General features: G+C 43.4%; 3 protein-coding genes across 3 annotated transcripts; 1 reads left to right on the top strand and 2 right to left on the bottom strand.

Annotated features, from left to right (window-relative positions):
* Positions 1 to 1,063: 1,063 nt before the first annotated feature.
* On the top strand, positions 1,064 to 3,037 carry LOC128277510 (transcription factor grauzone-like). The gene is made up of 4 exons (XM_053015979.1): positions 1,064 to 1,257; positions 1,328 to 2,058; positions 2,127 to 2,864; positions 2,930 to 3,037. The coding sequence occupies exons 1-4, from the start codon at positions 1,141 to 1,143 to the stop codon at positions 2,970 to 2,972; spliced, it is 1,629 nt and encodes a 542-aa protein (XP_052871939.1). The 5' UTR covers positions 1,064 to 1,140; the 3' UTR covers positions 2,973 to 3,037.
* A 37-nt stretch (positions 3,038 to 3,074) lies between these two features.
* Positions 3,075 to 3,682, bottom strand: LOC128277511 (cytochrome b-c1 complex subunit 10). The gene is made up of 2 exons (XM_053015980.1): positions 3,523 to 3,682; positions 3,075 to 3,358 (listed from the first exon to the last, which is right to left on the bottom strand). Exons 1-2 carry the CDS (start codon positions 3,567 to 3,569, stop codon positions 3,238 to 3,240), a joined length of 168 nt encoding a protein of 55 aa, XP_052871940.1. The 5' UTR covers positions 3,570 to 3,682; the 3' UTR covers positions 3,075 to 3,237.
* Positions 3,683 to 5,772: 2,090 nt separating this feature from the next.
* Positions 5,773 to 23,883, bottom strand: LOC128269239 (probable phospholipid-transporting ATPase IA). The gene is made up of 16 exons (XM_053006644.1): positions 23,835 to 23,883; positions 20,661 to 20,781; positions 19,504 to 20,046; positions 19,207 to 19,342; positions 18,967 to 19,108; positions 18,455 to 18,564; positions 18,145 to 18,366; positions 16,655 to 17,428; positions 16,217 to 16,573; positions 15,881 to 16,137; positions 15,611 to 15,803; positions 15,412 to 15,530; positions 15,209 to 15,343; positions 15,037 to 15,096; positions 8,385 to 8,476; positions 5,773 to 6,010 (listed from the first exon to the last, which is right to left on the bottom strand). Exons 1-16 carry the CDS (start codon positions 23,881 to 23,883, stop codon positions 5,913 to 5,915), a joined length of 3,408 nt encoding a protein of 1,135 aa, XP_052862604.1. The 3' UTR covers positions 5,773 to 5,912.
* Positions 23,884 to 27,597: the final 3,714 nt, after the last annotated feature.

The following is a 27,597-nucleotide window of genomic DNA, read 5'->3' as shown; positions in this document are numbered from 1 at the left end:
ATATTTACTCAGCAGCATTTTCCGAACTGATCCATCTTCGGATCGGGCGTTGAAAAAATGTGTCGTGCGTCTCTTCAACCTTCGCTCGGGTAAGCTCTTCCGTAGGTTACACACTGGGGAACTGAGGAGTGTGTTTGGGTTGAAGAAATTTGCAGCGCCTACCTTTGTAGCTGCCCCCTTTTTTGTTTGACTCGTTAAGCTTCACTGTAATCGCAAGGATTACGACGCGATTTTCTAGCACACAACGCTCTGCCAAACGGCGTTGGCGCTGCAGCGCTGATTTGCGAATTGCAAGACGCCTACTTCGATAGCGCTTGGAAACGGCACATTCTGGAGGAATCCTTCGGCAAGGGTTCCGCGCTCCGTACCACGCACACACGCGGCGACAAGGGGACTTTTCGGGCGAAGGACCAATGGTCCGTTGGAAAGGTTCAGCTTCACGTCGTGGCACAGGATTCTGCTAAATATTACCACGCAGCACTTCACAAACGGCGCTCGAAGGGCTTGAAGAGTTTTTGTCCGTTCAATGGAATATGGAATTCGCCGTGGCACAAACAGGTTCGGGTACCGAAGTATTCTGACTTTGCGAGAGCGCAAGAGAAACCGGAGACTTCGGAGAAAAGCGTTGTACAAACTGTACAAATATGCGTGAGAAATGCAGAGCGCCGCGTTTATGGTGTACGCCTCTGGGTCGAAACTCCGTTAGGTTCGTTTGCTGCACGAGAGCAACGGTCGCTCGAACTCGTCAAACCATGGTTGTAACCCGTTTCACATGGTTTGACAATATAGCTCACGTGTGACGGGTGGTTTGCGCGAACTCAAATTAGATTCGTCGCAGCATCTGATTTATTCGTTATAATTCATATTTCTGATTACTTTAAACTTAACGACAGACTAAACTTTTGTCACGAGGCACACCACGAACTGAAGCGGGCCACAATTCGTGCCATCCGGCTCAACTGCCAAAGTGAGAAGCGAGAGAAACAACTTGCGATCGATGTTTTCGATGAATTCGATGAGTTCGATTGTCAATCCACAACGATTGTAAACAAAGCGCGTTTTCGTCGGTTTCTCATTTATACACCATTTTTGTTGGGAAAACGAACGCTAAATGGTAGGTTGAACTCCATTAAATGCAATATGGAAGTATGTTGCAGATTGTGCCTGTACACTACCGGCGAGATGATACACATCTTCGACGAACGGGCGTGCGAGGCGAAAGTTTGTGAGAAGCTGCAAGTCCATTTGAGTCTGAGTGTAAGAAAGTAACATAAGTTGCTGGTACAAACCGTTGTCTGAATCCATGGATTTGTTTCGAGCCTTGCAGGTGAAAAAAGAAAGTTCTCTGCCGAAACATATTTGCCTCAAATGCTGGCAGAGAGTGGAGGCCTTCGAAGAGTTCTACCGAGAGGTGGCCGATAATCAGGTTATACTTGCTTTCAACGCCCAGCCGGACACGATCGTTTATCAAGAGCCCTCCACAAAGCCAGCCTACATCGCCGAGGAAATAACGTACGCCACTGTGGCAGTAGAGCCGATCGCTTCGCCGGTATCCGAAAATGGTCCACCATCTTATGATGAAGTTCAGCAGTCTAAGGTGGCGCACCGAATAACAATTCAGACCGTGCAAGAGGCGAATGAAGGAGCTGAAGAACCATGCTACGTAGAAGTGCAGATCGAAGAAGCCGATAATAGACTCGAAGAAGAACCGGCTACCGAGGACGGCAGCGATCGAGCAAGTGATTTCAGTGATCACGACGTGGATACTGTGGACATTGACGAAGAGTCAGCGGACAATACGATCATCATACCCAAATTGCTGCAGGATGGAAAGTTTGTTGTTCGTGGCGAACAGCTGCGCAAGTATATGGAGAAGTTTTATGATCTGGAATGTGACATTTGCAACCATGGCGAGTGGCAAACGATAGAAGAGCTTTTCGACCACTATCGGACGGTGCACAATACCGCTGGATATGTGGAGTGCTGCGGCCGTAAGATGAGACGACTGAAAGTGATGGCAACACACATGGCTACCCATGTACAGCCGGAAGCATTCGAGTTTGTATTATCAACAGCATAGCATGGCGTAGCGTAGCAGATCCATTTTAACCAAGCAATTATTTCAGGTGCCCGATTTGTAGAAAAATTATGACCTCTCAGCAGACGCTTCGCTTGCACATTAAAAATCACTTACCGGAAGAGAAGCGACCTCTTCAGTGCAGTCAGTGTCCTCGCCGCTTCAGCTACTCGAGCGTTCTGGCCGCTCACCAAGCATCGCACCAGAGCAAAGAGCAAAGCACGCTCATTGTGTGCGCCATTTGCGATCGCTCGTATCGTTCAACTAAAGGCCTGCAAGAGCACATGGCTGCGGTGCACTCCGAGCAGCAGCCGGACGGTAGTGGACCGGCGGTGTGCCACATCTGCGCGAAGCAGTTTAGTAATCGCTGTAACTTGGCGTACCATATGACCACGCATCAGCCACCGTTGCATCAGGTGCAGTGTGAGGAGTGTGGCAAGTGGCTTAAAAACAAAATCTGTTTGCGCAAACACATGATACAACACTCACAGATCAGGCATCAATGCGAGCAGTGCGATTACTCTGCCGTCAACGTACAGTGTCTCCAGAACCACATCCGGGTGAAGCATTCGAACAAACGTCCGTATGTCTGCGGCGAATGTGGCAAAGCGTTCAAGCTCAAAACTAATCTCCAGAACCATCTGGTGCAGCACACAGGCGTGCATAAGTACGCGTGCGAGTTTTGCTCGCGAAAGTTCGCCTCGAGCGGCAACTATTACGTCCACCGGAAGCGGATGCACTCGGAAGAGTTGGCACGGCATAAGAAGCAAAAGGAAGAGGAGGAACGGTACGTATGTTGTAGTATTCCAAAGTTAGATTGCTGATCTCGGAGTTTCATTTTCTTCTCCGCAGGGAGTTTCGCGAACGAACGATTTTGGCAAAGACAAAAAACTGATGGAAAGGACAGCAGTCTGTCTTAATTGTTGCGCCTCCGTCATCATAGTCGATTCGGCAGGGCGTACTCTGTGAATGTGAATAAACAAAATACACCAATCGATAACCGTAGTTCTGTACTCTTATTGAAACTGCAAATTTGAAGCACACGAGATGTCACATACGCAAAGAACCACTGCGGTCCGGAAGGTTTGCTCCAGACCGAGGTTTTGGTTTACTAGAACGATATCAACCCACTCTCCGAAGTACCATAGTTGAGGGCCTCTCTATTCTTTCTTGTCGAACTTGCCTCCGTAGAAGGGGATGTATGAGACGATGACCCTCCAGTCGGTCAGGTAGCATCCGATCAACGCCGCTGCCGCTCCGTAGGCTCCGGCGGATGTTGCCCTGAAATGGGTACCGAAAAATAACACACAATTACCGGCAATCAATCGGACACAAACCTCGTATAAGCGAAAACGGGAGCATTATATAAGCCTGCGAACGGAGGACGTTTTCTTCACTGCCCTACCAACCCAGCTAGTGGCCTTGCCGAGTTTTTTGGTACTTACCATTGGGCGGCTTGCTCGGCCTGTTTGCGTCCAAGTGGGATCCTCATGGCTAGCAGATTAATTCAGGGTTCGCGACACGATTCGATCCGGAGACGATCAGCAGCGAAGAACGCGGTATCAAAAATCTCTTTCCAAATCTGCGAAAGAAAAACACAAGACTTCGAACGCCAGCATTGACAACCGAAGTCACGGACTGTCAAAGTGCGGGTAGTTTATATCGCACGCTCGAATGATTCAGTAAGATGTCGCGATGGATCGTGAACGTCATTTTCAAATCAAATCCAGACCGTTTTAGGTTGAAAGTTTGAACGGGAATACTTGCTTTTCGCGTGTTTTTTAAATAAAAATAGTTTCTGTTTGGGCATAAAAGAAGTTGTCATTAGTAGTTGTTCTCATAACGATACATAGTGCTACAACATTGAATATAGCAATCATCGAATCACATTTTGATTTTTTATTTCTTTGTCCACTATTATTTCCTGTAGGTTAATGCACATATGTACGAGGCATGTGAACCAAAACCAAATGATTATGTTATACATTGCTTACGGCATCCGTTACCGATCGCACATCAGTGTTTTTAAGGTTGTTGCTACAAGGTCTACGGTTTTATTGTTTGTTGTAATTTGTAGAGTATTTCTAATATACACTGAAGGACTACTGATTTTATTTCAAAGGACATTAGAATTTATTTTTTCGAAACAAATGTTTTATCACCAATTGCGCCCGAATGTGTAACATTAGATAAGTTGCTTTGGATTCAATTTCTCTTCTAGTGTCTATAATGGCGTCGACAAATTCTGCGTACCAATAGAAAGTATTTGGTTTTCCCATAGCCCATTGTTAATGTTTATTAAGGACTTTGTTTCGCTTCTAATATTCACGTTAGTACAAATTCACGGGTTATCGTTTTGTTAACTGTTTGATGAAATAGATCTTGGGAAAGATTATCGATCTGTGTCACTCGTTTACACTACGTTTCCATGCAATCACTTTAAACTCCCATCCGAGGGCAAATTGGCTTTGATCTTTAAAATGATTCAAGATAGTAGATATAGCAGACTGGCATTGACTTTTCACCATTTGTTACCTTTGTTCAGGTCTTGTTTGTTAAGAAGGGAGAAAAATAAGAGATTCATAATACTACAGTGTTCTGCATTAGATCCGTTGTTACATCTGATTGCACTTTTACATTAACACCACGTAAAAAAGACACGGCCAACATACATCAAATCCATAAATACATTGATTCGCAATATGAGGCCCTTTACTTTGTAATTACGGTTCACGTTACTTTCCATTCAAATTTAATGAAGATGTCATTTATTTACCTCAGAATAGGGGCAGAATAAACCTGTTTTGCACAAAAACAACGTAAAAAGGAAGGCAACGAAGACAATTGGTGAAGAGCCACAGAAAACGAATACTTTAAAAGCACGATTGATATGTACTGACTTCGAAGGTGGGTTAAATAACGGAGTAACTATTTCTTGACAAAAACAGAAAATGGATAAATTTGAACAAACAGAAAAGGAATATTTGATCTAGTATTTGTGGTAGAAAAAAAAAAAAAAAAAATGAATACCAAAATTTAGAATACATTGAAGTGTTGTTTTTCTAAATAGAATTAGATTAAAAAAAACTGTCAAACCTGGGTAAACTGCAGGAATTAAATAGAGAGTAGAAAAATCCGTTGCAAATGCCTACACCAACACCATTCACATTCGTATTAAGTGACCTTAAATTATACTTAAAAGTTTACCCTGCACTGTAAAGCTAATAAGTAGTAATTTTAGTTCGATAGTGTGTTTTTTTTTAATATTTGATTAGTATTAATTATACCATGCGATCGTTGAACCCATTCAATAAAGCGTTGTTACTGTACAGATGTCAGCCGTTTTGTTTTTTTAGCTCGTAAGAGCTTGTGGTTTGCTGCGACACCATTTTAAGTAAAATGTTGACGAGATTTAGATGCAGAGTTGCTTCCATGCTTTTGTTAAATAGTTGTTAGATGTTGTAAATAGTTTAACCCTCATCTTTAAGGTCAGTTACAGACAATACAATCCCTTTTTGTACAGGTCTATCTGGGCTGAATAAATCCAATAAATGCAACCTGCGAGCACTCAACAACTAATGTACACAAAATTTACTTATCCACTACACACCATTACACCCATCGGTAGAGCATGTTAAGTTTGACCAAATGAAAGGATTTTATCGAGACGGAGAATTTATCCTCTCACGCGCGCCTCAAGCCGGTATCGGCATGTTGTGATCGGCGTACTTTCTCCGAATGCGACGGTACGACAGTCGTCGAAGCAGCCGGAACTGGCTCCGTCTCAGCACACAGTATAGTATTTGTCGTAACAGTACGCGCAACCGTGGCACTCTCAGTTTCCATCCGGTTTCGGCAGGTTCGTGTCGTACGCCCGGATAACGTCGGCCTGCCGAACAGCTCCATGTTCTTCCTGGGAAAACGCAAATCCATCTGGGCGCGGAAAGAAAGGATGTTGTGAGTTCAGGCAACGATTGCAAGATAGCTCTTACTATTCTAAATGGTAATTAAACTCTCATGTCAATATTGAATTGTTATTACAGCAGCTATAAAATAAGTATTTCACTTGCTTAAGATAAATAACATACGAGGAAAACATAATCATTAACACTTAACTGATAATTTTCTTTCAAGCTAGGGAGGCTGATAACTAATTTGAAAATGGGACATTTTGAAGATGGTTCAAATTTAGTAACATGTTTTTATCATTTTTTATCAAATCGTCTTTTTCCATAAAAGGTTCATGAGTTTTAAAAATATTACCATAACATAACATTGAATTTCACAAATGAGTATTTTTGGTGTAACAATTGTGTCATGTATATTTTGGGGTGAATAAGCAGCGATAATTTTGTGTCGTGTGTGAGTTCGTTTGAATATTATGTGCAAAAAGCCGCATGATGAACTTTGTGATGGTAAAATAAACAATCAATGCATATTGTAAAAGTTTAAAGTCATCAAACGAATACATAAATACAAATGTTCCACAACACATGAGCCCCGAAACAAGAAAAGCGGTGAAACTGTCTTCTATTGTGAATGGTTCATTGCTTTTCACTTTTTTTAAACCGACAAGCGTAGCACTGTCCGTCTCCGTTTGTATGCGATGGATTTGTTTTCGTAATCAACTGTTAACTATTAAACTAAATCCATAGTAATTGTGGAAAATAAACATGGACACTAAGGAGCCTTGAACTCTGAAACTTCGTTCAATGTCCGATGATTTCTGATTAGTTCCTTGGTTCAATAAATAAACCGACAAACACGTGCTGGAAAGGCATCTATGCCACGTGTCAATCAGCGCCTCCTTGTTGAACAAACAGGGATTATTTATTGATACTATTGGTTTCATTTCTTCGTCGTGGCATTCGCGTGGCGCACTGATAGCGAAAGGTGCAGAAGTGTTCGAGCGAAAATGAATAAATAGTTGAAACCTAGTAAGTACTATGACTGACTTTTTGAGAAACGTTTGATATTCATCAGAGGCACTGTTGTACAAATGAGAGCTGCAACTAGCGACCAGTCCAAAATGAAAGTGATTATACAAATGAAAACTTTACTATACGTTAAAGAAGAACGATAAGCGGAGGTTGATAAAAAATGCAATACAAAAAATGTCCTTTGTGACGCTTGGGGACAACCCATTTTCTGACACAACGAAAACAGTCTAATGTTTGTCCTGCACCTCGAGAGGGCTGTAGTATGCATACCGGCGAATGAAACATTATTGTTATTCACTGATTACATTCACGATTGTGCATTAAATTATTGAGTGAGTCAACGGGAGGGTCACGAACGCGCAGTAAGTAGTATGATTTTCCTTTCCCTTGGTCAAACATAGCGCGTGTATCACGTGCAATCGACAGTACACAATCGAAGAGCCCAAACATACAATGCAGCAACGGGCAGCCATTGAAATGCGGAAGAGTAGCCTACGTCTACTGTACCAGGATTTAGAGACAGAACCCAGTCATGGGGCGGAAGTAGTTTTCCCGACAAGCCAACAAGCTGCTGTCGACTTGACGGAAGAACGGAATCGCAGTATAACAACATCGCACCACCGCCTCAACTACCAGCGTGCCCGTCAGAAGGCCAAACGTGAATGTTTTATGTGCATGGCCGTGGTTCATGGTAATAACATTCGAAAAAGTGCCAGTAGATTCGCGTCAGTCGGTTGTGTAAGGTGTTTTTTTGTTTGCTTCCCGGCCAGCGGATGACGAAATGAGTCTTAAATAAATTTATAGCAAGGTTGGTTTGAGGAACGTGGACCGAAGAAGCTCTAGTTGGGGTTGTCATTAGCGCTGGCGAGTGGAATACAATTTTAATGTTAGCGTTTGAATCGGAAAATTCGAAAGGCGTTGGACATGGAGACGCATGGTACGCGGTACTTTCTACAGATTGATGAATCATCATCTACTCCTACTCGAAATTGTTCACACAATTCATAGTCTCTATCTGAGCTTTATCAACTGGAGAGGGTTTAGTTTAATATTGTCAGTGTCTCATGAAACAAGTAACGTTGAAGAGAAAGTAAACACTACAATTTAGAATTATCCGTGTATCGACGTGTTCATCGATTGAATAGAACACTGCTGTTGATCCGCTGTTCAATATGTTCCGACAAGTGTTTTAGTTTTGTCTCGATTGTTAGTCTACATTCTACAAGAGCGACTGTTTAGCGTTTAACGTTAGAAGCCAACTGTTTTGTATTGTTGCTTGTTTAAACATTAATCCAACAATTATTGTGTTTGTGATAGAAAAAGAGAAAGATAGAAACGGGAAGGACAGTGTCACGGTGAATACTCACGCTTCAACTCTAGTTCTTTATTTTCGGTTGCGTGCGATCTTCCGGTGAAGACCCGCCGTACGTTTCGCAGAAGTCTTGCGGTTTCGGTTAATCTGTAACAATTCGTTTGGTCCAATAAAATAAAGTTCAACAAAGAAAGACGGACTGCTGATGAGCGACGCGAAAAGACGGGAAGAAAAGGGCACCAGAGAGAGGTGAAACAGAGCACAGAGAGTCAGGGGGATTAAATTGAAAAGGGATAACATAACAAATCAAAAACCGAAAAGGCAAATTTTTAGTACCGTGCAAAAAAAAGAAAAACAATTCCATCACAAATGGTCTTTGGCATCCAAACCTATATAAAACGTTCGTCAGTCCAACGTCCGCAAAATGAAATGGTGGCGAATGGATTTGTAATATAGCACACTAAAGGTAAAGAACAGTACATCGAGCAGGGTACTTTCAAGCTCATTGTTTCCGATGCTGTTTCTTGCTCTTCGCAGAATTCATGTGACAAAATTTGAACTGACAAAGGAAGAACACCACATACACACGCACGCACGCACTCAGGATTCAAAGTTAGGCTACGGAGAACGGCAAATTAAACAATTTGTTAGCTGCCCGGAAACAGATGCAACGTCTGGTGTGTAAGAAGAGTTAAAGACGGTGATTTTATTTAGCTTCTAAGTTAAATCCCCAATCAGCTATTGTGCATTGCATTGCTTTGAGTCAACTTCAACTGGGAAGCGATGAAAAGCTTATACAACAGCGAGCAATTTAACTAATCTTACGCGTAGCAATGTGCAGGATGCTTTCGGGACAGGTTTTCTTTTTTTCATTATGAAAGAGAGCATAATTCGAATCCTTTAAACATAGCTATAATATGATCCAACATAAGAGTGCACAGAAGATGGTTTACTAAAAGGATTCTAGTACATCAAATCACATCAAGAACTTACATTGCAACGTGCACACTTTTCTGTATAGAGTACTAGTTTGACGAGCAGTAATTTGGCAAACAAAGATATCAAAACGATGAGTAGAAGCTGCATACCAATTCGCACTTAATGGTAAAAATCTGCCGAAATACTGTTTGGTGATTATTTGTAGGTACAGTGTGCATTATTGCTAGCAGCAATGGGATAAACCGATAAAAAATTAAATGTTTTTACGTTCAGTTTTCAACAGAGCTACAAGCCATTGTTCAAACCCATCCAATACTGAACATTGTGTGGTGAGCAAACTGGACGAAACTTTATGAAACTGCTCGTGTTTGGTAATGATGAAGTGTGTACGCTAAAACTGTGTGATGCTGTGATTTGAATTAACAATTTTTTAAATACTTTGCATGTCTAGTTGAGCTACTTACACCGGATAATCGATCCCAAGGCATGCATAGTTCTGAAGAAAAGTCGGAAAATTTGAAATGTTTAAAGGGTGTGATTGTAGATAGGAATTAAAGTACGCTTGTCTATGGTGCGATCTCGATCATGTGGTAAAACTTTTCTTTGGCGACAGAGACAGGTTTTTGCTTGTAGTTGGTGGAGGTGGAGGTGTGCGATACATTTGGGATGTGTATCTTTACGCTTTTTGTTTTATTTGTGTTTTTAAAGATACGTCTTTACAGCATCGCGCTGTAACTGCCAAGACTATCCAACATACGATACGAACGCAAATCTAACGAAGAACACTGATAAATCAATCAAAAACTACTTCTGCAAGAAAAAAAAACATTTTTGTGTGCAATAATGATCATATATTTAATTGAGCAAAATAACAAATTCGAGCAAAAAACAATTGTGGTGTACAAAGCTGCCAACTGAAAATGGTAACATTCTTATACGGTTTATCAAACAAAGGGACAAATAAAAAAACACACACGCCGTTTCGGATACTTGGTGCGAAGCAATTAAAAATAAACTCAAACGAACATTGCAACACTAGGAAAATGACAATTTCTAATGAATTTCCATGGTTGGTGGTAATATTAGAGTAAAATACACTAATAATTCGCGTGGTAATACTTTAAAATTTGATGGTTGGTAAGTGTATTGTTTGTTGTACAAAAATGAGCTTATTATACGTGTATCTCGTATTTCAGTGTGTACGGATAAATTTCTTTTATTTGTTTTATCGTGTGTTGAAAATATTTCCGTGAGATTAGTCATTTTTCATAAATAAGTAACATAACGTGCAGTATAAACGTAAAACGAATCCAATATTGCAGACACGTTACTGAACTGAAAGAAATTAGCTTTTGTAAGTAGGTACGGATGTTTAATATTTTGCTATTGTTTCACATAAAATGTGTCTATTTTGCAGCTGCTGTAATTATATTGATTTAAATTATCACTGCTGAGCTATTGACTGATGTTGGTCTTCGAAACTTTTACCATCAAGACAAAATTCAAATTCGATTGCGCGATTGCGATGAACTTAGAAATGGGTGTATATTTAAGAGAATGTTTTAAAAGTGGTAACGAACTTTTATTGCCTAGTTTTTTGTCCCTTTTGTAGAAGTAAGTACAAAAAAGCGTTCTTTATTTTCCTAGGTGACCCATTTTCCCTTTCTACCGTTTTCTTCCCCTACACTAATCAGTATATTTTGCCTCAAAATGTCTGCCATGAATGAGAAACGAAGGGCAACGAACATACAATGATCGATCTGCTTAGATGGATTTCTTTTTTAATTGAAACCCCCCTTTATTTAGCCGAAAAGCTGGAGCCTCACTTCGTTACACAATAATACTTGATGATAGGCTGCTTCTTTGATTTGTATTGATGTTTCCGATGTTAATGAAGGTGAATTAAATCTTGAGCAATGTAATCGAAAAAACCTCTTCCACCAGTACCGTCGTGCACTGATCGAACAAAACACGAAAAACTCCTTTACAACCTACGCCAGCTCGTCGTAACAATCCTTCCGTGTTCCTTGTGGCATCATGCGGTAGGCTTCTGTATCACTGAGGGATAAAAGGTACAGTGTTGGCGAATGTAGCGACTGGTGGACAACGTTGTGGACCAATGGGCACCACCTCCCTTCCTGAATGTTGCTTCAGTCCCAATCAGATTATCCCGCAGGTTCGGGCAACACATAACACGAAAGGGCTTAAAGCGGGACACCATTATCCTGAGGCAAGCACAACAAAGTATCGCGAAGAGTGTAAGCCGCAGTAATTGCACCACTATTACGCCAGATAGCGAGGCGTACGATAAAATGACCTATATTAACAAACAAGAGCCATACAGAGCTACAGCCACTGCCAACAGAGAGATGAGTTTATTACGCACAACACGAGCGCTGTCTAACTAGGCAAAAATTATCTTTGAATCACACATAAAACACCTTCCTATGGTAATGAAGGAGTGGTGGCCTTAGTGTACAGTGTTTACTGGAACGCAAGCGTTAAACTGGCCCATTCTTTGGCGGAAAATAATGCTACTGGCGGCACTTTTCTCGTTGATGAGCAGGCGCGTGAGCACGCGAGATATAAAAAGTATACATTAGTCACAGATACAAAAGAAACACACTGGTTGCTCGTGAGCACACGGATCCTAGTTGCACATACACAAACACTGAAGTTCGTACGAACGAGACGTGGTATCTACCATAATGCACATTTTCATTGACATAACGGAAACAATTGCCCTGTGGAGGTGTTTAACAATACACCTATGAAAGTATTTACAACCGGTGAAACTCTAGGCTATCAGTTGGAATGGAATTGTAAGTGTGCTTCCCTGCCTAACTTGATATTCCTAATTTACCCATACTATCGATATTCCCATGCATTCTTGTTCAACATTCGCATGCATTCTTATGTCTTATTTTTTACGGATCAACCTATTGCACTGTTTCGTCGTTCGTCTAATTATCTACGTTGAAGCTTAGCTTTTAACCTCATGTTATTGTTTTATCGACGATCTTTGATAACGTTTTATTATTATTTGTTCAGTATAGCGCAAAGTTTCAACGCGCTGTTAACGAATGCCGCTCAACGGACGGCTAGGCTGCAGATATATCGGGAAGCTGGTTGGAAATGGCAGATCAAAAAAATGCATTTTAAATAAAGAACCTAAGAAAAGTGTCTTCGAAACTAGTGCAATTACTACAATGAGAAAAAGAAGAATTCCAAGAATGCCTAAGCTAACGACAGCCTCGGCTGCGAATGGACGGAATGTGTTACGTTTGTCGCTCATTGTGGCCTGTTTCCATCGCAGCTGGACACCAACCCTTTTGTTATCGTACAAATTTGATAATCTACCTAAACTACCTACACATTGTTCCGATTAGATCGACATTATATACTAAAAAACGGAGAAAAACAATGTAGATGGTTTACTTCTTTGGTAACCAACAATAGTATGAGCCCGACACGCTACAAAAGTTTCAAATTCAACAGCCTTGTTATGCGTTCTAAGACTCGTAGTAATCGTAACTTCTACATGTGCAACTCGGTTATACGGATACTGTTGTGATGCCAAGCTGGAAGAGGCGCCACGGAGTTACGTCTACGCCAGGAGAGAATCTTCGTTAAGCTTCTACCGGGTGGAACGCGCATAGGTGGTGGACGAGCGGTGGTAGGGATACAAAATAAAATGTTAAGTTTGCGTTGAGTGTGATCGAGGAGAGTTATTTCAATGTTGTTTTGTTGTAAAATATCGTGGACACGAGCAAAATTTTCAAAAAGACGCTCGTAATCAATCAAGAACAAAACAAAGTGTTTATCCCAAAAAGTAAAATGTAATAGTTTAGTTAAGCGGTAAAAAAATTTACAAAAAAACTTGCCAAAATGTAAAAACAGCTCGCATATGAGAAGAACAATAAACAATTTTTACAAAACCATTTTCAACATTACACAATATAAATCCTAGATTGTGCATTAGTAATACTTTTTATAACGTGTAATGTTAGAATACCCAAATTAGCAACACATTATTGAGGTCTACCATCGTTAAAGTAACCTTTTACATAATTTCGACAACATACTCTAATAGTTTCCTGTCTGACGATATTTTTCACAAACTTGGCCAGATTCCTGTTTTACAGTTTGCTTTGAATGTTTACAGTTTGCTTTGAACGCAAGAACCTGTTAATTGACAAAAGCGTACGCCCTTCTTTTGGCGATGTTCGTCTAAACATGTCAAGTATGTTTACACGTCACGCATAACATATTGATTGGTGGAAAGTTAAAATTTTAGTTTAATTTAGACTAAACGAATAAAAAAATATTACAATAGAATATCTAACCAAGTGTACAAAAAGCCCAACATAGAAAAAAGAAATAGTAAGATCGATTAAGGGATACATTTTTGTCGACGAAGTTAGTCCCAACTTAAACCAAAAACGCGTGCAGTCTATCATTAAGTCTAGCGCTACATTGCATAGTAAATCACTAGTAACTAGTCGCATGATTTCTTTCTCCTTGAGATCAGTTATCTAAATAATTCTCCCATATTTGGCTCGATCTAATAGTCTAACGGTTACGGTGCATGTTTCATGATTTTCAATGTTTCTGCCCCGTTGATGTTAGTATTTCATGAAATTTTACTTTCGAAGTCAGTAGTTCTTCGTTCTTTACAGTAGAAGTGTGTGTTTTGTCTGTGTGGTGTATTGGTACCAACCAGATTTGCGTCTAATAGAATCTACAAAGTTCATATGTGAATATTTAACATTCAATTATTTGTGTGGCTTGTGTCAGCCATCTGATTGCATTTCAAACGATCGTTCGATTGAGAGAAATAGAATAGGATTTCATATTTATTGAAAGACAAACATGTCTATAGTACTAACATTTAGTAGAAAGCGCTATTTCCTAGTAATGTAGTGCAATTGAGAAATTATGTTGTCGCATAAGATGTTCACTATTCCTACATGATGATCGCATTTAGGTATGAAGCGAACTAAGGCACGGACACATACGCACGCGACACGAAGAAATGAACACGCTGCAAGTTTTTGAAATTCTTCCAATTCAAAGAAGTCTTAATTTTTAGTTTGCTTGAAAATTGTAGTTCTATTTTTAACGCTCAGTTTAAAAAAATCGATTGTTTTCTTATACTATAAGAAAACTTTAAACTCGTCAGAAATTTAACCGAAAAACGGATAAAAAATGACCGGGAATGAGCATAAAGTAACAGAACTAAACGTACGCCACACTAGGCAACGAATTTCATTTAGCAATGATGTTTTTTGTGATGATATGATATTAGGCACATGCTGTTTAATAAACGATTAGTTTTAAATTATAACAGGCAGAAAGCAGAAGAGGATGATGTAATAACTAATAGTAATAATAATTAAAATAAGATAACTTCACCACTATAGCAAAAGTATCATATAAGCATACAAAAACATACTAAATACAAACGTAGGTTTGGCAGTATACACACACAGACTGTTAAAACTATGAAAATACTACACTTAATAAACGCTCTCAGCGGTCAGACCAATAGGCGGATCAAGGAGAAGTTTATTTCGACACTGCACATAAGTTGATGCAAACAGGAAATCGATGTTAGTTGACAAAGAAAAAGTATCAAATCGTAATGGTAAGTGGCACACATACACAGAGAGAAACAAAATAGAGACGGAAGAATAGGACAGACCGACAGAGTAGCAAGAAGGGAAGAATGTAGTTTTCGGGCATCATGTTTTCGCAGGGATACTTACGAAGATCTCGATTCTTTGATGGGTGGCGCAAGTTTCTTCTCTTGTTTGTGAGTTTTTATCCTGTTTAAGTAAAACCGAAAAACCGAATGTCACAAAACCAAATAGAACTGACGTCAGACTTGGTCTTAGTGCAAGCTGGATAGAAAAACAAGCACACAAAAAAACTACTTACACTTTAACAATCACATCCGGCAGCAATGCAGTGGCCGGGATTAGCAACAAACCTAGCCAAAACACCGGTGACGAGAACACCATATCGTCCATACCAGTGAACACGGCTCCCACCGGTAACGTTGGCCAGATGTTACTAAAGGGAAGTAAAAAACGAAGTTAATCACATTACCATCTGTACTTCTTTCGCAAACTCGACCGTACCTGTAAATGAAAATAAATAGTAGCCACAGCACCATTGATCCCCAGATCGAGCAGTGTGTCAACCAGGTCCACGAGTTGGTGATGAGACCTGCTTTCAAACAAACCGTTACAACTACATACTGGAAAGCAAAGAGAGATGACGTTATGAGAGCTGTTCATTGCAAGGATTCCTACAGTAGAGCGACTGGGAAACACCTACTGTATATACTATGTTGCCTAGCACTAAGTAACCACCATCGCGCCCATTACTCCATATAACGTCGCCCATGTAGGAGCTCATTGGCAGCCAGTACAGTACCGCTGAGTGAATCAATGCGTTAAGGATCCAGTGCCAAAACACTTTCACGTTAAACAATTGCGCACTTTGCGAAGGTTCGTAGAGTCTCGGTTCTCTGAAGAAAATAAACAGGAGAACAAAATGACATTAAAGTTCTCCTCTTTTTAGCATTTTCCCTTTTGAAGTCCTTACTTTAGCATTTGCTCGGCCGAGGTCACCTTGTCGAACAGACCCATTGCGAAAGGGGGCAGGGCAGTAAAAAATACATTGTATAAACCGATTGTCCATCGTTCGAACAATATTTGGCCGGACCACCCGGAGTAGATTGCGAACCACAGCTCGATCACGTACAGGCAGATGTTTTTGTAGAAGCTGTACAGAATCAATTTACACATTCGGCTGTAGTTCCAGGCCCCGTGCACTAACAGCAATTTTCGCAAATAGCTGAACTGCAATGAACAAAACGAGTGGTGTGCATAACTATCAGAACCAACGCGGAACACAGGAAATGTCTTCCCCGTAATTTACCTGTGCAATCGAATAGTCCGATGCGCAGGCTGCCTGCAGTCCTTCCACACCGGATATACCGACACCAACGTGTGCTTTTTGTATCATCGCGACGTCGTTTGCACCGTCACCGATGGCGAGCGTAACCGATTTTGTGTTCGTGGTCACCAGTTCCACAACGTCCGCCTTTTGGATGGGCGACACCCGACAACAGATCACAACCTTGCACGAGATGCACAGATCGAGAAAGTCTCGACGCAAGTCACAACTCAGTGCGTACTTAAGCGTCTTGCCGTCAACAATGAGCGCCGCATTGTTGTCCTTGCGCATTGATTGATCGTACCGTTCGCTATACCGCTGGATGCAGCTACGTGTGTTCTACAGGAAAAACAAAGGATTGTTCGCGTTAACCGTCGATCGTGATATACTTCGCCCTATTTCACAGTGCTAAGTACGTACATCTAAGCAATCTTCGTTCAGAATTATCAAGTCCATGCCATGCGACAACAGCTGACACGAGTAACCGATGTTGATGGCCGTCTCCTGCTTATCGCCCGTCAGTACCCACACGCTAATGTTGGCCTCGATCAGCGATGCGATCGTTTCAGGTACACCGTCCTGTAGCTTATCTTCGATGGCCGTAGCACCGAGAAGCATCAGGTTCGTTTCAATCAGATTGGCCGCATCCTCCACCTTTTGCTCTCGATACTGCAACGAGGTGGACGCCTTGTGGTACGTGTGCTTCCAGTCGTCGTAAACGTCGTCCGGAATCACGGAGACGGCGCAGCACAGCGTCCGCAATCCTTCGGTGGCGAATTCTTCCAGGTGGGTCAGGGTGGCCTCTCGATATGCGACCCCGTTCGGTGCGAGCCGTTCGTAGATCACCGTGTCTGCTCCCTTGCAGTACAGCTTGATTTCACCCTTCGAGTTGCGCGCGATGATCGACATTCGTTTGCGCGTCGAAGTGAATTCGAGCACGTTCAGAATTTCGAAGCGCTCCTGTACCCCCAGCGCCTCGATCTCGACGAACGAGGGTGTGCGCGTGTGAAACACGTAACCAAACTTTTTGGCTCCATACACTAGTGCCCGCTCGTCTGGACTGGCGGCGTGATACTGGATGTCGGTCGTATCGTCACAACCGGTCTGCTTTTCTGGTATCACCGTGTGACAGATTGCCATCAGCGTCAGGAACTCGCGCAGTATCGGTGCAGTATGGTGGTTGTTCATAATGTTCTAGAAGTAGAAGTACCGACCATTTTATGAATATTTTGCTTTAAATCATATCTCTATTCGGTTCGTTGCATGATGAAATTGTGGCAAAATCTACATTTTTAAGAGTATAATATAATGCAAGCTTGAACGAGGTTCGAGTTCTTTTCATGGTCATTCTCAAATTGTAAACAAGTGTTTATGTCTGCCTGTGCTCAATGGTTGAATAATGGACGTAATTTCACTTCAGAATCAATGGAAGCAATCGGCAACGGAATGTTTGTGTCACCAACTATCACTTTGTTGCCTCTTTAATGATTGGGTCATTCAGATGATCCAAATGATAAGCATAAAACATTCGTTGGCGATATCGATTTCTTCAAACATGAACATATGTTTAAAAAGGTCTTTCTCGATTTCATCTAGACCATAATTGGTGACACCATAGAGAAAGTTTATTAGTTAAGGCCTTTCTCACTCACTTCTCGCTTTTCTCGTGCTCGCGTTCTAACGCTTTTCAAACAACTTGTTTAGTATGTCAGACCAACAGTTTAGTAACAGTAACTGCTTTTAATAAATCAACCAGCTTTGGTATTCGACGCTTTGTGGCTGGGGCGCATTAAACATTCATTTGCATTCCTTCAGCATTGAGCATTAGCGTTCCCTCGCGCGTTTTAAGGAGTCCAATTCGGTGCCGCAAACGGAATGTGTCTATCGACTTGTGGCCGTATATGACGTACCTGCACCAGCCGGGATTGGGCCGGGGTATCTTCGGCTGTGTAGACTGTTCGGGCAACCGTGCACTTTTTGAATTCCATTACGTTGCGCGTAAGCGTTCCCGTCTTGTCGGAGAAGATGTACTTCACCATACCGAGCTCCTCGTTCAGGTTCGACGTTCGTGCCATCGCCGGCGTATCCGACTCCTCGTGGTACATGTCGATGTCCATGTTGATGAAGATTGCCTGCCGGTAGTGGTATTAAGAGGGGCAAAGCAAGTGAATCGATACGTCAGCGCCGACGTCATGTTTCGCATCAGCCGTGCTTTCGTACCTGGAGGAACCGCACCAACTCAAGCGTAACTTGCAGCGATATTGGAATCAAATTATTGTACAGAATAATAAACGTAAGCAGATTATAGGCGAAGTTTTTGTTCAAAAGATCTGAAATGGGAAACAAACGCGGGTTCGTGCGTGTTAGTACCGTACGTTAAAAAAGGACGGTGGCCACAGCGACCTTCGAAAACCATCGTGCTGCTGCTACCGCATATGCGACTTCCGGTGGAGTAGAATCGTTTGAATAAACAATTCTTTCAGCATTCAGCAGTGTGGTTGCTGGCATTGACATTTCAAAGGCATATTGGGGCTTTCAACGCATATCCTCCGCACCGGATGCGGATGGGTGCACCAAGCCCGCCCGGTGTACCACACGTGGAGGGACGGGCACGAAAACGTGACAGAAAGCCTTTCATAAATAGGTCACTGTTGCGTCGCAGCACGATCGGAAGCGCGAAGGGGGCGCCGTTGGGCCGCAACAACACGGCGCTAAAAATATCGTATACTCACTGCGTATGCCTAAGTACCAGTCGGTTTTAAAATGTTCGTTAGTCCAAATTTGGTTGAAAATGCAACTCACGATACAGAGAATGATCAGAATGAAAAATAACATAAGAATTTGCGTGTTTGTCAGTCTGTCAACGGTGGAGCGCTAAAATTGGGACGAAAGAAATAGACAAAAACCGGCGGTAAGGGCCATGAGGTCAAGCAAAACACAGCAGCGGGAAAGCTTGTAGGCCAACCACTCACCTTCAGCGGCGCTGAGGTAGAGTTTCGCATAAGTTTCGTGTCGTGACCGGTGTAGATAACAATGCCGAATATCCACGCCGTGTTACGAAGCATGGCGCCCCGCAGTAACAGCTGGTCCGGTCCGAGCGCTACCGCCCTGCAAAGATAGGAGGAATGCAAAAAGGCATAAAGTAAACAATAGTAGAGAAAAAAAAAAATTAACCACCCTTTCACGCGGCACCGGAAGCAACTGGTGTCAAACGACAGCAGGTGGTCTAGGACATTTCCGGGACCAACGCTAGGTTACACAGCACTTACGATTTATCGTGCTCCTTCAGCACGCCATTGAACTCGTACAGATGCCGGTTCGGCGGTTCACTTTCCAGCGTGCCACGGAACTGGGCGAAATCCTTCGTTTCCAGTATTTTGGCTGTGGTCGGGACACCTTGGCGAATTTTCAGGTTCGTTTCGCCGTCTAGGTTAGATGTCTCGATGAATGATATGCCCTGCGGTTCGCTGGATGAAAGCAGCACCAAGTCGGCCGGGAAGAAGGTGTTGTTCTGCACCTTAACGATGTCGCCGACCGACAGCTCTTGCCACATGATCGAGTGCCACTGGCCATTGCGCAGCACTTCGATCACCCGGTGGTTGATCTCGTCGTCCGCTCGGTGCCGCTTGAAGTCCTCGACGATCTCCTTGAGCGCGCTCACCGAGAGGATGAAGATTAAAGGTACGAGCGTGGTGTAACGACCGGTCGGGGACACGTCCGGTATCTGCTGCAGCAATGCGATGAACAAAAAGAAGCAGTTCGAGTACCGTCGAAACTGCTCGAATAGAAACGATGGTATGAAGCTAAGGGCACTGTTTGAAGGAGGGGCAAGTAGGAAAAACCATGAAAAACGAAAGAGTTTTATTAAATTGGCCCAATTGACGTGTTCTTGATTGCAGTCAGTAAGATAAAAGTAAACAGTTAAACTTTATCCTTGATCTTCAGCTGTTACGGGGTCTGGACATGTCAAGGCTTATGCAAATAACATCAATATTTTAATCAGAAAATGAGAAAAAATAATCGGTCATGATTACAGCCTTCGAAAGTATACGCAAATTTTTGAAAACTCATTCCGGAACTAAGTAAATTATCATCAATCTTCAACGACTACGAAAGGAAACACCTCTCATACACGCAATGGATGGAGATAACGTTCATTGACGGTTTCGGTTTCTCCTTTTACACGTGAAGAAACCCCACTTTTTTGCCTATGATCCGGTCGATAAATGACTCAGCTGTGCCAGAAATAGGATGTTGGGACCATAATTCCATAATGCGTTATGCATAACAAGTACGATTAAGGGTGACCGAACGCCTTGGGTTACGGGTGGTAGTCCGCCTGTAGCCATGATATCCAGACCATTCACAGCACACTTACCACCGACACTCTCGGGAGGTAACGGATGTTGACCCGGAACTCGCTTACCTATATTTCGCAGTAGAGATATGATTGTTACAATACTTTTGTCCTTGCGGTTCGTTCAGCCGTATCACACGTTTATCGGAGTCATCCAACGTTATGCCCGAAGTCGTGGCATCATCATCATCTGCAGGAAGGAAGCAAAACGGAAGGAAGCACCGGTCAGTAATGGATGAAGAATCTTCGTAAATGTTAGCAAAGTTAATTCAGTGGTTAGCTAAAAAAGTGTGTAATTTAAACAACTTTGAAATAATTATCCGGTGTCCATTGACGATTAGCATCTGAATTAGTTACACTTTGGAAAAAAAATCAACGGTCATAAGGGTTGCTGATAGGTGGTAGTCGCCGGGGGCCAGCAATAATTCACCGAAAATGTCTGTCAACGTCGTAACACAGTTACTCCAGTCCGGTCGGTCGTTAGCATACACCGTTCAACATGAGGGCCTGCGGACATGAGCAACGCTCGATGACAAGGGCAAGCAAATCGATGCCCACAGTATCCTGTCTACTTGCCCCTAATGGTTTTAAAGCAACTTTGCCACCGGATGGTGACTTCCAAGGTTCACCTAGGTAGGAAGGATTGGTTTGAGTGGACCTGTCGATGAAACCGACGTAGAGAACCTGGCACAGGGAAGGTGCTCTACGGAAATTGCTTTCTTCGCTGACACACTTGTCCTGTGCTTCTCTGGCTGGGGCATAAAATATGAAGTTGCCCTTTTTGAAACGATTTTCCACGCTCACTGCAGTTTTATATAACGCTTGGGAAAACATTTTTCGTACATTTTCTGTGTAGTAAGGTCGGGCTATCTCAGATATACATTTAAGAAAAGACATTATTTCGGCATCTTGCGATGGGATATGGCAACATAAAGTGCAAAAATCAACATCAAATCGATTACGTTTCGGCAAGTTATGGTATTTGTATTTTAGCTTACAAAATCGCAGGATAAAAGGAGAACAGACGTAAAACTTAAAAGATCGATACAGCCCTAACGTCCCGCGTGTTGGCGACCGCTAGCGAAGACGCCAGCCATGCTGGCCAGAGTCTTCTGGCGGCATACCTGCTGGCACAAAACGCAACATCCTTCGTTCCAGACGACAAAAGATGAAGAAGCTGCGCTTTCCACTGCGTCGTACTCTTCGACAACGGCAACTAAACAGGGTACATACGGCGGCAGAATTTCCGCCAGCATCTGATCCTATCCAGCTCTAGCATATCCCCCGGCCCGAATGTTATCTTGACTCGCTTGATGACCCACTTGGATCAGACTCGATGTCTGCCCTTGGAAAGTCGCACAGTCGCGTGGCATCATGTACGAGAGTCGAGCCACCGGGGCACCCACATTCTACGGATGCATTCAACGCCCTAAGATGCGATACCCACACTACAGATGCACTCGGCTGGCTACAGTTTTATGGTTTCTGACCCGGTGCCAAAAGCAAGGTGGCTCCACAAACGACTGACAACGACTGCACATCCAACATTCGCTGTTCCCTTTCACTCTTTGCTTTATTCCCTGGGAATCTAGGATATGTTTTCAGTCATGCGGAACGGGCATACCGAGCCGGGAGTTTCCGTTTCGAGATTCGTTGCTTATATCCCAACAGTAGTGCAACCGGCGGTGTGCGGTACTGCAAGCGGCACTAACAACCGGTAACGCAAAACCTATAAATCCATGTTGAATTATTTTATTAGCTGCTCGTCGGTGCTCTGTATCTTGCTCGATCCCAATCTTGTTGCAATCCCAGACATCCAACCGTGAATGCAGAAGGATTTTGATATCGTTGCTTCCGTTAAGCCTGCGTTGCAGATTTGTTACGAGGATTGGGAATCTAATTCTGGCTCCACAGCTCCACAGTGAACAATTTCAGTTAATTGTTCTTGGCCGTTTGACAAGACTGTCAATCTGTGCCACGCACGTGGCCAATGTCCGAGATTGAATAATAATTATTTTATCACACGTTTATCATGGGAATGATGCCAAAATTAGCTTTTGTGCTGCACGAAAACGTGAGTAAAGTATTGTTTATGTCAAATGGCGCAGTGCTCGGTTAAAGTAAACAATAGTTAAGTGTGTTTCCCCAACGACTCACAAGGAAATGGCTGCACCTGATAAGATAGTACGGTTATCTAATATCAAAGAATATTTTTAATGTTCCATTGTTCAGTGACTGATAGTGTTTGCAAACCAGTCTTATGTTCTCATCAACTATTGATGTACGCACAAATGGCCCCTAGGGGAGTGTTCTATCACTGACAACGACTAGGCTTCAAAATAACAAAAGTAGTTCGCGAGCTAGAACACACAAACAACGTTTGAACTGCTCCTCCGCCGTCGGCTTGCCTTGTCGTGGGGATTTATGGAGAGTGTGTCCGTTTAAAATTTATAGACCACCACTAATTATCGTTTACTGCAAAACTAGCACGAGAGCATATCCATTAATCATTTCCCCAGGTTCGCCGTGTGTCCCTAATTAGGTTCTCTGCAACATTTACGGTTGTGTAACGGAATGTGTAGCGGTCCTGGAAGCGATATCCTGAAAACGGCTGGAACGGAACATTTACCAAAAAAACAAAACGGTGCGCCGTCTCGCCGAGCATCCGCTTTTCACGGTCACTTCCGTACCGGTGCCGTTAGAATTCGATGCAAAAATGGTATAATAATAAGCTCCTTTGCTTCCATCGTTATTTACATAACGGTGCCGATGTCTTTAGAGTACCGTGGCCCCGGCCGGCGAATAAAATTCATAACGGTTCAAATATCGACGTGGATTGTGGTCCTGCTGCGAACAACGTACCACGGAACGCGAACAGGGGCACGCGCTCCGGGAATGTGCAGGACGCTGACTACAAAAAGCCATTCGTTTGATGGCGGCCCAAACGATTCGATATCATTTCTCTGCTCGGGAATGGAAAAAACATATTTTTCAATATTTACACGAAAGAAAGCAGCTATGACACACAGTCACCAATCTGGATGCAGTATGCTTTGATAGAGCTCATGAAAAACACACCAACCTCTGCTGGGAAAACCCATCATTACGGAGTAGATTAACAACGCAGCGGGATAACTGGACTGGACAGGAAAGGCACTGGCCTTGAGGAACCACTCAGATAATGGTGCAAAATGGGAATCAAACTAAAATCACTAGGGATCTGCGAACGCATGGACATCTTACGGTTCACTAAGCGCAACCTCAGTGCGCGATACATGGAGTTGAAAGCCATATCGGTTGGTTGTACTGCTATGCTGCCGTCCGATGTGTTAATATCGTGGACGTGGTGGCTCTAAGGCGATTATCCTTAGGTGCGGTTCCTGCTCCACTGTACCCTGTTCACTGCCGAGCGCTTTTTGATGACGCAGATACGTATTTTATCTGCACATGACTGCGGTTTCAAGCCGGAAATACCGTACACTTCCATGTAGATACGTTGCTGCGTGAGGGTTATGCGTTTCATTGACCTAATATCATACCCTTGCGATGCTTCTCTCACTGTCCGGAAGTACGTTCAATCGTAAACTAGGTTTGCGTATATCTCACAGTTTTGCATTTACCCGAATATTGAAAGGACCGTAAGGACATTATGAAATTTCTTGTAACACCAACACACTAGTAGTTTAGTGATTCTAAACACCGTGCACTTCTCATTCACAGAACATTTCACAATTTGTTCCCAAAACTCGTTACCGATGCTCCTCACGATGGTGGTTTTCCTTTTGGCCTAGATGATGTGTTTGTCACTATTTTCTCCAGCCAATATTCCCCTAAACAAACGATTCGAACTTGCCAACAATCCTCCTATGGTTGCTACGATGAGTAGCAATAACACACTTAAGGCTCCCTGGAAAAGCTTTCCATTCAGAGGCACACTCCTGCTTTGATGTGGAGAAAACGTTCCGAAGAACACCGAGCACAATTAATACACGGTACAGTCGTAGAACTAGCAGAACGCCACTTGAACGCTGCCCATTCCCCCGGCAGCGTTTTTGCGTTTAATTTAAAATCGATTTTCCGATCATGCAAGCCATAGCAGGATGCACTTTATCACTGCTAGCAAATTGGCCCTTTTTCCGGCAGCTTCGGTCGTTCAAAGCACGACCAAAACGTGGCAGTTCTTCACCGGCAGGAACGCACTGACCACACGGGGCTTTCACCTTAGCACAACAACTGCATTTTCCTTATTTTTCCTCGTGCAAATCACGCACGGAACGCGAGATACCGTGTGAACAGTGTGTGGCTTTGCTGCTGGCTCGCAGACAAATGTCAAACGGGGACACACAGACCCAACAAGGACGACGCAGGCCAGAGAGTAAGTGGAACCTTTTTCATGCCCGGGACCAGGTTGCGAATGGAAACAACACAGTGGAAATGTTACGCCTGTAAAAAGGAGCTAACTCCTGACGCACACCCGAGAGCAGGCGCTCTTCTCTGTGTGCGAAGGACGGCTCTCTGAGGGGGAAAGGTCCTTACGCAAACGTGTGCCCCAGAGCTGTGTATTGGTGCAGCATGGTCCGCGGTGCTATGTTTTTGTTATTATCCCGTTTCCCATTCCGTTCCGTTGTGATCTGGCGACGCAATTTGACAGTTGGTGGCGCACGCGCAATAGAACAACACACGGACTACCGTGGCATGTGCTTAGCTTGGGAAAATATTATTGTGTTTTCGTGCACAACGGGCCACTCGCGCCGAATATGGTCAACATTCGGTACGATATGTTGTAGGTCAATTTATTTGTTCAGCTGTTTTGTTATCAGACATTTAACGCTGTCGTCAGATTTAATGCAAAACAAATGGTCACTGTCCACACGTTTGCCAGGCGTGCGAAAAACGTTCTTCATCGAGGTCGATCAGATTGGTTGGTCAGATCTGTTTACTTGTTTGTTCACAGTCTCACCCCTTTTACGCGATGGTTCGCAAAAGGTTAACTAAGCTCTTCTGCTGAGTTCTCCTCTTTCATTGGCAATGTTTATGCTCTGCTCCTTTTTTCCCTCCACGTCCGCGTCTGATGGTCACACTGATCGTTAAATCAATTAACCCCAGGCTGCGTACGGAAGGCCCGCCAGAGTGTTCCCAATCTTACACGGCTGGCGATAGGCGGTTAGTTCCAGCAACAGCAGCCGTCGCGCTCGACTCGTGGAGGGAAAAGGAAATCCAAAGGTAAACACACACTCACATGGTTCGTGTACCAAGGTAGCGGGAAACGTGCTAATGGAAATGTGGCACTTTCCACACCACTTTCACCAATTTCCTTCTCATTTCCACGGCTGCTGCCTCCAAGGCGCCCCGTGCTCTGGGGTCCAGAATCGACGAGGAAAGTTGGCCGAATGTTTCGTAAATCAACCTACCCCGGCCACCACCACCATCTCCGGCTGCTGGTGAGTCAATAAAGAACAAAACAACGAGATGGCATGGCTAATGGACTCGGCGGATATTATTGCAGCGTAGGGGAGAACCTCGCGCTGAACTCGAGACTCGGGTGTATTATGTTGCACGTACGATAATGATAATAAATTGCATTTAATGATCAAATACTATTTAATTTCCTCAAGTCGAGCTATGTCAGGCTCATATATTTCCCATATGGGTCGCCTATCAGTATGTTTTGTTCATCAAACGAACGGCACACCTTTGATGCGATGCCTCACGCGGCACCGTTCTCTGAATCTTATCAAACAATCCTCTATCGCACTTTCCGGCGTGCCTCGAACGCAGTGATGTAAACTTACGGGTACCAAGTAATGCGACAAGATATAACACGATAAAAACCTTGGAAAAGTAAGTGTAACATGTAAAAACAAAAAAAGTTGAGAGCTTACGTCCGGCTGGTGGTTTACGCTGGCAGCAAAAGTCTGATAAGGTTGGACTCCGCCGTACCCGAATGATGAGCGTGCTGAAGAATCGGACAACCTGTTGCATAGCTTAACCGTTTTCGTATACCTATCGCACACGACGACCACGATGAGACGACGACGCCAATGATGCTGGCAAAATGATGAGGACTGACGATGACGATGTTGCACTCCGGCAACAGAAGGGGTTTTCTCGCTGGTAGTTGTAGTAACGCAATCGACTATTGCTGCTGATGGGCTCGGGCTCTCTCTCTCGGTCCCTCTGTGTGGCCACACAACAGTGGGTTGACACGACGCGTTGCCCAAATTCAGCCAGAAATGCCGAGTAAACAAACACCAAGAGAGCCAATGCGGGGCGATGTTGGGGATGGTACGAAGCCCATCTGCGAGTTGGGTGCGTCGAGTCCACCAAGCATAGCACAAAGCCTCGGCAGGGCCCGGAGGTATGTTGGCGACCTGATGACGCGTTGTTGACCCCGCTGACTGATTATCCGTTCGCGGTGTATGTGAGTAACGATTCGCTTGGTTGATGATGATGATGATGGTTCGCACCTACTGTTGCTGCTGGGTGGTTACTTCGTACGGTCAATGAATACATTGGATTGCGGCAAGGTGCTCCGTAGGGTGGTGGTGTGTTTAAACGATGTTATTATTTTTTCCTTCGTGTGTTACCGACACGTCACCTTGCGAGAGCGTTGGTGGGTTGGCCTTAGCGACACATCGCTGGTTCCCGAACAGAATCAACACACGGCACACGATACGCAACAACACACCCTACGTACGTTTTACTCATTAAATTATAGTCACAGGCACCACACACCACCTCTTTCACAATTCACGTAACACAAACTGGCGGTCACAAAAGGCACTGCACCCATACGGAGCATCGGAGTCATCGGAATGATCACACTAAAGATCGGATGTTTAGGAAAAATAATTATTAATTCAACAAGTACCACCTTTTAAAGTTTCCTTTACCAGGCACTAGTTACTGCAACGTGGTTTTTGGCGCCATTCGGCGTGGCCAACGGAATGAGGCAAACTGATAGGGTTACGATACGCAACACGTTCTGCGAGGGGCTTCGCAACGA

Source organism: Anopheles cruzii, chromosome 2, assembly GCF_943734635.1.
Source record: "Anopheles cruzii chromosome 2, idAnoCruzAS_RS32_06, whole genome shotgun sequence".
NCBI lineage: Eukaryota > Metazoa > Arthropoda > Insecta > Diptera > Culicidae > Anopheles > Anopheles cruzii.
This window is presented reverse-complemented; position numbering and strand designations above follow the sequence as displayed.